Consider the following 13344-nt stretch of genomic DNA (forward strand, 5'->3'; position numbering starts at 1 on the left):
GTCTGTGCTAAATTGGCTTAAGTAGGGTGCTGAGGTGACATTAGATTCTAATGTCACTCTTGTTAGCCACCTTGTGATGGCAATGAAGTTTAAATAAAAATGTAAGTTAGAATAAAGAAGAACTTCCAAAAAATTCTACAAAGGCCCCCCAAATAAACATGTGCTCTGGATGCACTTGAAAACATATTGGCGATCACCATGTCAGAGTGAGAGCAATATTTTTAGGATCAATATTCACTGTTTATGAGCTAAATCTCTAGATTTGTTAAAACAATTATTGTTTATGACACACACAAATTGTGCTATTAAACATTTCAACTGCTAAATTAAGTAAACTTTCAACAATTTTTTTTAGGTAATCTTCAGGCCTAAAATGGGCATTTTTAACATGTGCAGAAAAAAAAACTTTATCAGAGAAAGGCTTGCATTGTGAGCTGGTTTCCACATTATTGGTCCACTTACAGTGCTTGCTGTCACTTTCTGTAGTTGACACGACTTGTCATGGAACTGCAGAATACTGATTTAGAAGTAAAAGCAGCCATGAGTGCAAGTTTAATGAGCAACTTGCATTTCCCATAAAGTGTCTGATTTCTTATTTCAGATGCAGTCTTTTTTAACTGATCTCTTCTACCTTTTTTTTTTTTCTTCAATGTCAGGCACGAAACTATATCCAGTCACTGGCATACATGCCGAAAATGAATTTTGAAGATGTCTTCTTAGGAGCCAACCCTCAAGGTTTTTAAAACCATTTATTACTCAGTTTTTACATACATTGTTCTTTATTACCTACTGAGAGTTTTCTTTGCTGGTTGAATATTGTGTTACTTTTTCTTAAGTGTTGTTAAACAGGCAGAAATTTGCATCTCCAGCTATGGCTTAAGGGTAAATACTAATGCACAGTAGTAGTAGTGCTCTGTAGAGAGCGGTTATGGACATGTATCTCATTTCAGCAATTACAGATGTCCACATGAGTTTACATACCCTGGCAGAACTTTATGATTTCTTGTCCATTTTTCGGCATGTTAACACACACACACTATTTTCACTCATGGTTGGTGTTTGGCTGAAGCCATTTATTATCAATCAACTGTTTGTCCATTTTTTTTTTTTTTTTTATAATCGCACCAGAAACTACCCACGTGACCCTGATCAAAGGTTTACATACCCTGGTGATTTTGGCCTGAAAATTGCTTGTAATTGGTGTGTGTGTGTATAAAAGGTCAATGAGTTTCTGAACTCCTGACAGACCCCTTGCATCTTTCATCCAGTACTGCACTGATATTTCTGGATTCTGAGTCATGGGGAAAAGGTAGTTGAACTGTATAAAACAGGAAAGGGTTGTAAAAAGATATCCAAGGAATTGAGAATGCCATTCAGCAGTGTTTAATCTCTAATCAAGAAGTGGAAAATGAGGGGTTCTGTTGAAACCGAACCATGGTCCGGTAGACCAACTAAAATTTCAGCCACAACTACCAGGAAAACTTGTTCGGGATGCAAAGAAAACCCCACAAATAATGTCAGATGAAATACAAGACTCAAGATGCACAATAAGGAGGCATTTGAAGAAAGATGGACTGCATGGTCGAGTCGCCAGAAGAAAGCCATTACTACGCAATTGCCACAAAGTATTACAATACGCCAAATAGCACAGAGACAAGCCTTAAACCTTCTGGCACAGTCATTTGCAATGATGAGACCAAAATTTAGCTTTCTCTTATCGTCCATGGACGGACACCGCTCCTAAAATCTTGACAAGTGGGTTATGTTCCTGTTCACAGGAGATAACTAGGCAGAAATATGTTAGATAATTATATACATGTTACCTTAACAGGGTTGAACAGCCCCGCCCAGGGGGCAGTCCCTCCGGACATAACCCTCCTCCCTGCAGTATGCAGCCTCAGTTTCTTTCTGCCTAGCAAAGGAGAACGACGTATGGCTCCCTTTGGGCCCTGAGGAAAATTTTTATTTTTGGTCGCAGCACTTTCGACCAGGGCAATTGGTGCTTCCTGGGTTTTCCAACATCAAGCGTCTGTAGCACAGGTGTGCAAGGCGGTGACTTGGTCGTCCATTCACATTTTTTCCAAATTGTACAAGGTTGCTGTGAGTGCATCTTCTGATGCTTCTTTCGTCGCAAGGTTTTGCAGGCGGCTGTTTAAAGTTGCAACTCCTCCGTTGAGGAGCTCTGCTTGTTTTGGGGTGAAGTTAAATTGGTTTTACTGATACTGTTCCCACCCCTCAGTTTTGACACTGCTTGGGGACGTCCCACTTGTCAAGATTAAAGGAGCTATGTCTGTCCATGTATGATGAGAGAAAATATGATTTTTTTTTTGTACACACCGTAAAATACTTTTCTCTGTCGTCCATGAACGGACACAGCACCCACCCCTCCTTTTTAGGTTTGTACTGCTTGTTACGAACTGAGGCTGCATGCTGCAGAGAGGAGGGTTATCTCTGAAGGGACCGCCCCCTGGGCGGGGCTGTTCAACTCTGTTAAGGTAACGTATTTAATTATCTAACATGTTTCTGCCTAGTCCTCTCCTGTGGACAGGAACATAACCCACTTGTCAAGATTTAAGGAGCTGTCTGTCCATGGACATAAATGCTACATTTGAGTCAACAAGGCCTATGATGAAAGGTACACCATTCCTACTGTGAAACACGGAGGTGGATCGCTGATGTTTTGGGGATGTGTGAGATACAAAGGCACAGGAAATTTGGTAAAAATGTTTGGCAAAATTAATGCAGTATGTTATCAAAAAATACTGGCGGAACATTTGATCCCTGCTGAGCCGGCGGATGACAGGGTGGTCTCCGCACACTGCAGGGACTGCCCTGTCTTTTCTCCGCTCTCCCCTATGGGGGGAGCAGATGAACACGGACCGTATGTCCGCGTTCATCCGATCCGTAGACGGAAGAAAAAAATTCTTCGGTCTGCAAAATCGGATGTTTGCGGAGGTGGTCGATTACCTGTGTCAGCGGATGTTAATCCGATGTCACCCGCAATCACATAGGGACCAATGTATGTCCCTTTTTCATCCGCAAACGGATGGATGAAAAAGCAGACATACGGTCCGCACGTGTGAAAGGGGCCTAAAAATAGCTGAGCAGACTTAAAACACTTGAAGAGCTAGTTCACTTGTGATAATAAAAAAATATTATGCATTAACACAGCTTTGACTGTATATTAAATGCTGTACTTTGTTTTTAATAACCTTCTTTACTTTAGATGCTGCTTCTACTGTGTGGTGATTTTATTTAATTTTTTTTACTTATTAAATAGGATCAAGCTTTATGCAAAAACAAAAAAAACTTAACAATATTACATGTCTTAGTTAAACAGTAGCTGCTCTGAGCACAAAATAAAAAGTGCAGCAGTAGTCGTGCCAACTACGCCAACAGTGAGGTGTTTGGGGGAGCTGATGAGACAAAGTTCACTAAAGGCACATGCACCGTTGTCGGTGTACAGTAAGGCAAACATTTCTAACAAGCAAGGAAAGAGCTTTTATGGTAAGAAAAAAAAAAAGACTTTACAATCTCTTAAAGCTTGCTGAATTTTTAGCCTGCATAAACCTAATCTTTATGGAGCTTGTTCACATCACTTTGCAAGTAGGAGAGAATATATATATTTATTTATTTGCATTTAAAGAAGAATGTTGTACTTTCCTGCTCCGTGCAATGGTTTTGCACAGAGCAGCCCTGATTCTCTTCTGGGTTCCCCCACTGGTGCGGGGGAAAAAAACATCTGCCTTTACAACCACTTTAAAGTGGTTGTTAAGCCACTCTAACATGTATGTACCATCAGCGCTGTCTCCTATTGTAGTGTTCCCCCTCTGTGTGTGATTAAAAAAAAATGCTGTAAATGCCTCATTTCAGAGCCAAGATCAGCTATCACATGGCTGGCTGACTCTCTCCATTCCTCCTCTGAAAGATGCAGTGGGAGTGGCCGAGATTCTCCCATTGATGTCATTTGGGAGGAGGAGAGAGCTGGCCGGTCATGTGATTGCGGATCACCGCTCTTAAATTTTAGGTTTTTACAGCATTGTGTTTTTTATTAATATAAATCGCACACATGGGACACTACAATGGGAGACAACACTGATGGTGCGTACATGTTGGTTATGCAGCAGGAGGAGGGGCAGGCCTAAGCTGACAGGCAGGGGCGAAGAGGACATGTGAGCAGAGGGTAGAAAGATAGCAGGGCTTCGGATAATGAAGGCACGTAAACTGACCTCAGTGTCAGGACTCAGCAGCCATGATACACTGTGGTCAGTTTACATAGAGGAGGGCAGAAACTGTCAGGATCAGCCAGGTTTTTTAGTTCTTACAGGGGGGCAAGTGACACAGCACAAGTACTGTGTCATATAACATGCTTTAAAGACGCAGGATCCATTTTTATTTTTTGGGTTAACAAACGCTTTAACTAAAGTGGTATTAAACCCCAAAGTAACGTAGTGCAGCCTTTTCTTCCAAGCTAAAAATATTTTTTTGCAAATACAGAAAAGACCTTTTGATCTTGTCAAATGCAATGTCCTTGTCTGTTTCTGTGAGCTGCACCGAAAAAAAATCTACCCTCCTAGGCCTATCTGTCCAGTAAACTACTGATTGCTCTGCTCCCGCTACCCATGTAATAGCGAGGAAGCGATACAGAATGTTTATAGACCGTATATGGCGAGCAGCCTAGGGTGACAACCATGGCTTCCTCCATAAACACAGTGAAGGAGTGATGTAGCTGCCTAGGAACATTATGTGCAGGATTTTCAGGTGAGGATAAAGGAAAGAAGCTTGGAATTTTTTTATTCATCCATCAGACCAATTGCTAGTAAGCTGCAATATATTACATTTTTGGTTTTGGATAAACTTTTTAGTATCTTGTGTAAATCACAGTGGAGATATGTGATCACTTCAATCATACTGCTTGGCTTCAGTTTTCTTCAGAAACTTTGGAAAATTATAAATCGTATTAATCTCATGTATTTTACTGTTTGTTTGTATTTTAAAGCTTTTAACTTATTTATAACTAATCATAGATTACATTTTCTTTCCAATCCTGTTGTGTTAGCTGTAGACCTGTTGGAGAAGATGCTTGTTTTAGACACAGACAAGAGGATAACTGCAGCAGAAGCTTTAGCCCATCCCTATTTTGCTCAGTACCATGACCCAGATGATGAACCTATAGCTGAGCCATATGACCAAAGTTTTGAAAGTCGGGAGCTTGATATAGAAGAATGGAAAAGTAAGTGTACAAAATACCTTTCCCATTCAAAATGATGTGGTCGTTTAGATTTTAAGCTTCTATGTATTTCAAAGTTTTATTGCAACTGTCCAGATTTGGCCTTCCTCTGCAGCAAATTTCTTAATAGAGCCATGTATAGAGAGATTTGTAAGAAGTGTGGTTTAGACTGCATTTTTTTCCACGCATAATACAGCCATTTCCCTCTCCCACAAGAAGGTTGCTTGAAATCCCCATGTTTAGGGCCCATCTGTAGCCTTCCTGGATGCACATACCCAGCCAAAAATGAAATTGCCCTTGTTGCCAGGCATTGTACATACACTGTATTTCATATCAGGCAGAGTGGGTAGATATAGTGTACCTGACTACCTGCAACTCTTTTGACACGCACTTCTTTTTAGATATTTGCATTTCTTTTGCAGTTATGCCTCAGCTTGCTTAATTGCACCATGTCTAGCAGTATTGGGTTGTCTTCAATTCCTGGTCAAGATGAGTATTCTTTAAATGCCTTCCCTCGCTCTCTGGCAGACCTACATAGAATGGGGGCTGGATAGGTTGTTAAACACTTGGGGATTCAACCTCTGTTAGCATTCACAGCAGTCTCCTCTGACACTATCTCTCCCTCTGTGTTACCAGACCACCTGAATCTACTGTATTTGGGGTCTGGTGTTCTATCCTGTTTTTTAGTTGCTGACTTTGATGACCTGGCTGTTAAAGCATAAGTCCTGAGAGGTTGGGGCCTGGTGGACTTTGGTCACCCCTACCCCTTTTAAAAGCCAAAAAAAATCAACTTCTCAAAGTCTATCCCCACATTTGGAAGACTTTACTGCTTGAGTGGTGGAAAGTAGTCCTTGCCAGTACTATGGTAGTTCTCGCCAGTAGAATGTATCCTCAATTTAATCAGGCCTGGCTCAGAGATTGGCCATTGGCATTGCATTCTCTGATGAAGGCCTTTGTACAGGAAGTCACTTATGATGTTTCCCCTTGACATTGCTCTGTGTGATTTGGTTCTTTCAACGCTAAAGGCCTCCTTTTTGAACCCATCAGAGATATATACTTGGCCAACCTTGCAAGATGTTTTTTCTGATCTTGCATTACTTCTGCCAGAAGAGTGTCAAAGCAGACTGTCTTATCTTCCTGGTAATTCACAAGGATCAGGTTGTCCTTTGGCCTAAGGTATTCTTTTTGCCCAAGGTGGCATCATATTTTCACCTTAATCAGGACCTTGTAATTTCTTTTGTCCTGTCCAGCACTGCTGGATGTGGTTTCAAGCTGTTAATCTGCCTCGCTGCCTTGACCTTGATGGGACAGTTTTATTCCCTCGTTGTGCTACCAGAGGTTTCTTTGCATGGAGCATCTCGCTCCACCATTGCAAGGTGAAACTGCCAGGTTGTGGTTCAGTCTCACTCCGCAAAGGGTCATTCTACTCGATCCATTGGTGCATCCTGTGCTTTTCAGCATCGAGATACTGCATCACACATTTGTAAAGCTGCCATCTGGTCATTCATTCACATATTTACTATTTGTTACCTGGTGGATGTTCAGGCCTTAGCGGATGCTGATTTTGCTGCATCAGGCAGCTGTTTGAGTTGTGTTTGACCTCCTTCCCCCCCCCCCCCCCCCCCCAATACTCTTTATTTTGCTGCCGGTTTCTCTGATTGCAGCGATCATGAACCTCATGAAGGTGTGCCCTCAATTTGATGGGGGGGGCTGTTTAACATTTGCAACTGTTTGAGAAACTTGCATGTCAGATCCCTAGATGTGAGAGGTGGTCTTCCCAGGTTACAAGCTTTGCTCCCTGCCCTCTTGTCATTTTCTCACCTCAAATCTTCCTGTTACCAATAGTGCCGAAAAAAACGAATATATCGACAACTAATCGATTATGAAAATAGTTGACAACCATTTTCATAATCGATTCATCGGCCAGCCGATTAGTTGGCCTGCATGCAGAATGCATTATTTGTTTACATATCAGGAAATACAGTGCAGCAAACATACAGCTCAGTACACTGTCCATACATGTCAGTAATTGCCTGAGAAAATTGTGGATGTGTGATGAGCAATGGGTCATATAGTCATAGGCAGGAAGTGAGTGGTTCTAAAGGCAGAAGTTTTTTTAACTTTGCTATAGGGGCGCTCTATACTATAAAAAAGAAAATGAATGCTCCCGCCCTTAAGAAATAACTGTGCGGCTGATTAAAATCACATCAGCTGTGCTGCCACTCTCCACAGGTCAGGGCAAACCCAAAAATAACTAAGGGCGCACCAGCCGAGCACATTACCTTTGCGACACTTTAATATTGCAAGATGTTAAAAACATACGCCACAAACAAGTGATAAAATCAAGCAAATTGTATAAATCCACCATTAGTTCCATCAAGAAAGATCCGCTGGCCAGTAACAGTTGTGGTATCTGGAGTTCAAATAAAGCTGATGCATTTCGAGGGGTGTCCCACAAAACAAAAATTGTGTCCCTCCCCCCCCCCCCCCCCCCACAAATGCAGCTTTCTTTTGGTGGAATTTGATCTCTGCATTTTTTTTTTGCGCTAGAGAGAGAGAGAGCGCGCTGTGATAATTTTTTTTGCAGCCAGTGAAACTTTTTTGGAACTATTGCCATTTAAACAGCTATCAGTACTATAATAGTGCACCAATTGCTGTATAAATAAATGTCACTAGCAGGGAAGGGGTTAACACTAGGGGCGATCAAGGGGTTAAATGCATTCCCTGCTAGGTGTTTCTAGCTGGGGGGGCTGATTGGAGGAGGAGACTGATCGCTGTTCCTAATTACTAGGAACAGACGATCTGTCTCTACTCCTCTGACAGAATGGATATCTGTGTGTTTACATTAACAGATCTCCATTCAGTCTCTGTCAGGAGCGATTGCGGCCGCCGGCATGCATGCACCCCCTATACCCCTTAAAGCGGCCGCTATGCAGCAGTATAGTTAGTGTAGCAATTAATTTTATTGTGGGATTAAATAAAATTGCACCAATGGGCATATTTTGTTGAATAAGTTGCACAGGATCTAGGGTCCAGAAAGGAGGGTGCATAATTTGTTCCAGAAACATGCTTGTAATCCAAAGCACTTGAATATCAAAGCATTTTTTTACAGGGTATAAAAGAGAAGAGAGGCACCTCGAAGTGTAGCAAAGGGTTGCTAAATGTTGTACCTTCATTAAATGTAACCATATTGCTACACTTGGAGGCTCCTCCTTTTCTTTTCTTTTATTTTTTTTTTATTTATTTTTTTATACTCCGTTGTGACATGAAGCTATTTTTATATCAAGACATCACTTGTATATCAAGGCAAATTGTATTAAAAGATTTTGCTTGTCTTGCAAAACGCTCTCGATCCAAGGTTTTACTGTATATGAGGATCGCTGCAGCCAGGAATCCATAACTTTAGCATATCTGAGCACCGCTGGAGCTGCTGCTGTCTTCCCTTCAGAACACCACTGAGCAGGAGCTGTCAAGAGTGCTGGGGCTTGTGGATGCATGTTTCAATAGCAAAGAAAACTTCTGGCTTTAAGAGCATGCCTGCAGATATCTGTTTTAACTGTTACATGAAAGAGTCTGTTGATCAGAAAAAAAAGATTACTCCGAATTAATGTTCTGTGACAGTAAAACACGAAAACCTCCATAGGGGATAAATACTTTTTATAGGTATGGTATTTAAAACCCTCTAGATCTCCACCTTTTTAACCACTTCCAAACCGCTGTACGTCTTTATACGGCTTAACTTTAAAGATGGATATCTCGGTAACGGCAGCAGCTGCTGCCACAACCGAGGTATCCATCTTTAGTGTCAGCGGTTCTGTGAACGATAACGGCGGTCTCCGTGGCGGATTCGCCGCGAGATCGCCGTTATCGGCGGCGGGAGAGGGCCTCCCGCCGCTCTCCCATGCCCTCCGCCGCTTACCGGAGCCGTCGGTAGCGGCGGAGGAGATCGGGTGCGTTCGGCTGCTGACTGGGGACGAGACTGAAGGAAAAATCTCCTTCGCCCGTCCCCATAGCTCTGCTGGGCGGAAGTGACGTCAAAACGTCAAAACATTTTTTTTTTGTCATTTGAAAAAATGACAGTTTCAATTATTTTTTTATTTTTTTTGCATTTTAGTCTAAATATGAGATCTTTTTGACCCCAGATCTCATATTTAAGAGGACCTGTCATGCTTTTTTCTATTACAAGGGATGTTTACATTCCTTGTAATAGGAATAAAAGTGATCATTTTTTTTTCCCAGTGTAAAAAATAATAAAATAAATAAAAATAAATAAGAAAAACATTTTTTTTTTAAAGCGCCCCGTACTGACGAGCTCGTGCGCAGAAGCGAACGCATACGCGAGTAGCGCCCGCATATGAAAACGGTGTTCAAACGACACAAGTGAGGTATCGCCATGCCACGAGCGGGCGCAATTTGTAAGCGTGACATGTTGGGTACCATTTTACTCGGCGTAACATTATCTTTCACAATATATAAAAAAATTGGGCCAAATTTATTGCTGTCTTATTTTTTAATAAAAAAAAGTGATTTTTTTCCAAAAAAAGTGCGCTTGTAGGACCGCTGCGCCATTTTATTCTCTAGGGTATTAGAACAAAATAAATATATAATGTTTGTGGGTTTTAAGTAATTTTCTAGCAAAAAAAAACTGTTTTAGTCTTGTAAACACCAAATCTGAAAAACACCTAAAGTAGAGAAGTGGTTAAGAACTCATTTTTGTCGTCTCTACCTAGAGAATACGTTTCTTGCACTAGCTTTGAGTTTTAATAGCATTGCCATACAGCACAACTTTATTGAATCTAGTTTAATATTGTCAACATATTTATGATCTTTCGTGTGTGTGTGTGTGGTTATTTTTTGCCAACTGTTGCTCTTTTGGCAAAGTTTTATTAAGTATAAGGGCTGTCAAAACACACTGTACAGTGTCCTGGCAGCAGAACTTATCTTTTGTTACAGGTAAACAGTGGATTCACTTGAATGCATGTCAGCATAGGTGTGTCTGCAATATATTTAGCATGCTATTTATACGTTTTATGGAATTCAAGTTTGAGGTGTAGCTTCTATAAAGTGATATGCGGGAAATGCAAGTTTGAGGTGTGGCTTCTATAAAGTGATATGCGGGAAATGCATGTTAAACAAAAACTTTAATTTTATTTTAAAGCAGTAGTTTAATATATTTGCTGGAATAGAATTTATCATATAGTCTGTTTCTTTAACAGGCAAGGTAGCGGAGACCTGGATATATATATTTTTTTATGTATTTTAACCGCTTATCTACCATATGTCTTTAACCACTTCCGGACCGCCGCATGTACATTTACGTCGGCAGAATGGCACGGACAGGCACATCAACGTACCTGTACGTGCTCTGCTTGACGTGGGTCGGGTGTCCGATCGGGACCCCCCCGGTACCTGCGGCTGTCCGAGCGATCCGGGATAAGGGGGCGGCGGTTCGTTTTTGTCCGCCCCCTCCGGATCGCTCTTAGCCAATGCGCGTCCTCCTCTGCCTGCACTGTAAACACAGGCAGAGGAGGAAGTGATGTCACCGCTCCTCCCGCCGGTATATTCGTCCGGCGGAGGAGCGGAGACATCACACAGTGAGTACACAAGCACTACACTGACACCTGTACACATAGGCACACAAACCAGTCACCCCCCCTGTCACACTGTCACTAAATAGCAGTGATAATTTACTGATCACTGCATTTAGTGTCAGTGTGACAGGCAGTTGGTGTCAGGCAGTTAGTGTTAGATCCAGGGTAGCCCCCTACCCCCCCCCCAATAAAGGTTTTAACCCCTTGATCACCCCCTAGTTAACCTTTTCACCCCCCCCCCTTTTGCCAGCGTCACTAAGCGATCGTTTTTCTGATCGCTGTATTAGTGTCGCTCGTGCCACTAGGTAGCTAGTTTTTTTTTGAGGTTCGCCGCCATGTTTTTATAGCGTTAGGTACCCCCATACATTTTCTAATAAAGGTTTTAACCCCTGATTGCCCCTAGAGTTAACCCTTTCACCCCCTATTGCCAGCGTCACTAAGCGATCGTTTTTCTGATCGCTGTATTAGTGTCGGTGGTGCCGCTTGGTAGCTAGTTAGTGCCAGTAACGCTTACACCCACGCGCAAAGCATACTCCCCCGATATGTGGAATTACACCCCAAAATACATTCTGCTGCTTCTCCTGAGTACGGGGATACCACATGTGAGACTTTTTGGGAGCCTAGCCACGTACGGGACCCCAAAAACCAATCACCGCCTTTAGACTTTCTAAGGGTGTACATTTTTGATTTCACTCCTCACTACCTATCACAGTTTCGAAGGCCCCAAAATGGCACAAAAAAAACCCCAAATGACCCCATTTTGGAAAGTAGACACCCCAAGCTATTTTCTGAGAGGGATGTCGAGTCCATGGAATATTTTATATTTTGACACAAGTTGCGGGAATATGATAAACTGATTTTTTTTTTTTTAGCACAAAGTTGTCACTAAATGATATAATGCTCACACATGCCATGGTTATATGTGGAATTGCACCCCAAAATACATTCTGCTGCTTCTCCTGAGTATGGGGATACCACATGTGTGGGACTTTTTGGGACCCTAGCAGCGTACGGGACCCCAAAAACCAATCGCTGCCTTCAAGATTTGTGTGAGTGAAATCAAAAATGTCCTTAGAAATCTTGAAGGTGGTGATTGGTTTTCGGGGTCCCGTACGCGGCTAAGCTCCCAAAAAGTCCCACACATGTGGTATCCCTGTACTCAGGAGAAGCAGCAGAATGTATTTTGGGGTGCAATTCCACATATAACCATGGCACGTGTGAGAAATATATCATTTAGTGACGTTTTGTAATTTTTTTTATTTTTTGGTCAATATTCAATCACTTGGGGCAAAAAAATTAAATATTCCATGGACTCAACATGCCTCTCGGCAAATAGCTTGGGGTGTCTTCTTTCCAAAATGGGGTCATTTGGGGGGGTTGTGTGCCATCTTGGCATTTTATGGCCTTCAAAACTATGATAGGTAGTGAGGAGTGAAATCAAAAATGTATGCCCTTAGAAATCTTGAAGGTGGTGCTTGGTTTTCGGGGCCCCGTACACGGCTAGGCTCCCAAAAAGTCCCACACGTGGTATCCCCGTACTCAGGAGAAGCAGCAAAATATATTTTGGGGTGCAATTCCACATATAACCATGGCATGTGTGAGAAATATATCATTTAGTGACAACTTTGTGCAAAAAAAAATCAGTTTGTCATATTCCCGCAACTTGTGTCAAAATATAAAATATTCCATGGACTCGACATGCCTCTCAGCAAATAGCTTGGGGTGTCTACTTTCCAAAATTGGGTCATTTGGGGGGTTTTGTGCTATTTTGGCATTTTATGGCCTTCGAAACTGTGATAGGAAGTAAGGAGTGAAATCAAAAATTTGCACCCTTAGAAATGCTGAAGGCGGTGCTTGGTTTTCGGGGTCCCGTACGTGGCTAGGCTCCCAAAAAGTCCCAAACATGTGGTATCCCCGTACTCAGAAGAAGCAGCAGAATGTATTTTGGGGTGCAATTCCACATATAACCATGGCATGTGTGAGCAATATATCATTTAGTGACAACTTTTTGTAAATTTTTAATTTTTTTTTGTCATTCAATCACTTGGGACAAAAAAAAAATATTCAATGGACTCAACATGCCTCTCAGCAGTTTCCTTGGGGTGTCTACTTTTCAAAATGGGGTCATTTGGTGGGGTTTTGTACTGCCCTGCCATTTTAGCACCTCAAGAAATGAGATGGGCAGTCATAAAATAAAAGCTGTGTAAATTCCAGAAAATGTACCCTAGTTTGTAGACGCTATAATTTTTGCGAAAACCAATAAAGTATGCTTATTGCGATTTTTTTTTTTTTTTTTTTGTTTTTTTTGTTTTTGTTTTTGTTTTTACTAAAGACATGTGGCTGAATACATTTTGGCCTAAATGTTTGACTAAAATTTAGTTTATTCGATATTTTTTACTTTTTGTTATAAGAAGAATCCATTTTTTTTTCAAAATTTTCGGTCTTTTTTCGTTTATATCGCAAAAAAATAAAAATCGCAGAGGCAATCAAATACCATCAAAAGAAAGCTCTATTTATTGGAAG

General features: G+C 41.5%; 1 protein-coding gene across 2 annotated transcripts in view; it reads left to right on the top strand.

The window, feature by feature from the left end:
- Window positions 1–13344, top strand: part of LOC120927297 (mitogen-activated protein kinase 14) — a 109927-nt gene that overhangs the window by 73900 nt on the left and 22683 nt on the right. For both annotated transcript variants that reach the window (XM_040337867.1, XM_040337866.1), the window contains exons 10-11: window positions 657–735; window positions 5060–5233. In XM_040337867.1, the coding sequence (XP_040193801.1) occupies window positions 657–735; window positions 5060–5233 (253 nt within the window). The remainder of the gene's footprint in view (window positions 1–656; window positions 736–5059; window positions 5234–13344) is intronic.

This window comes from Rana temporaria, chromosome 2 (assembly GCF_905171775.1).
Source record: "Rana temporaria chromosome 2, aRanTem1.1, whole genome shotgun sequence".
NCBI classification, from domain to species: Eukaryota; Metazoa; Chordata; class Amphibia; order Anura; family Ranidae; genus Rana; species Rana temporaria.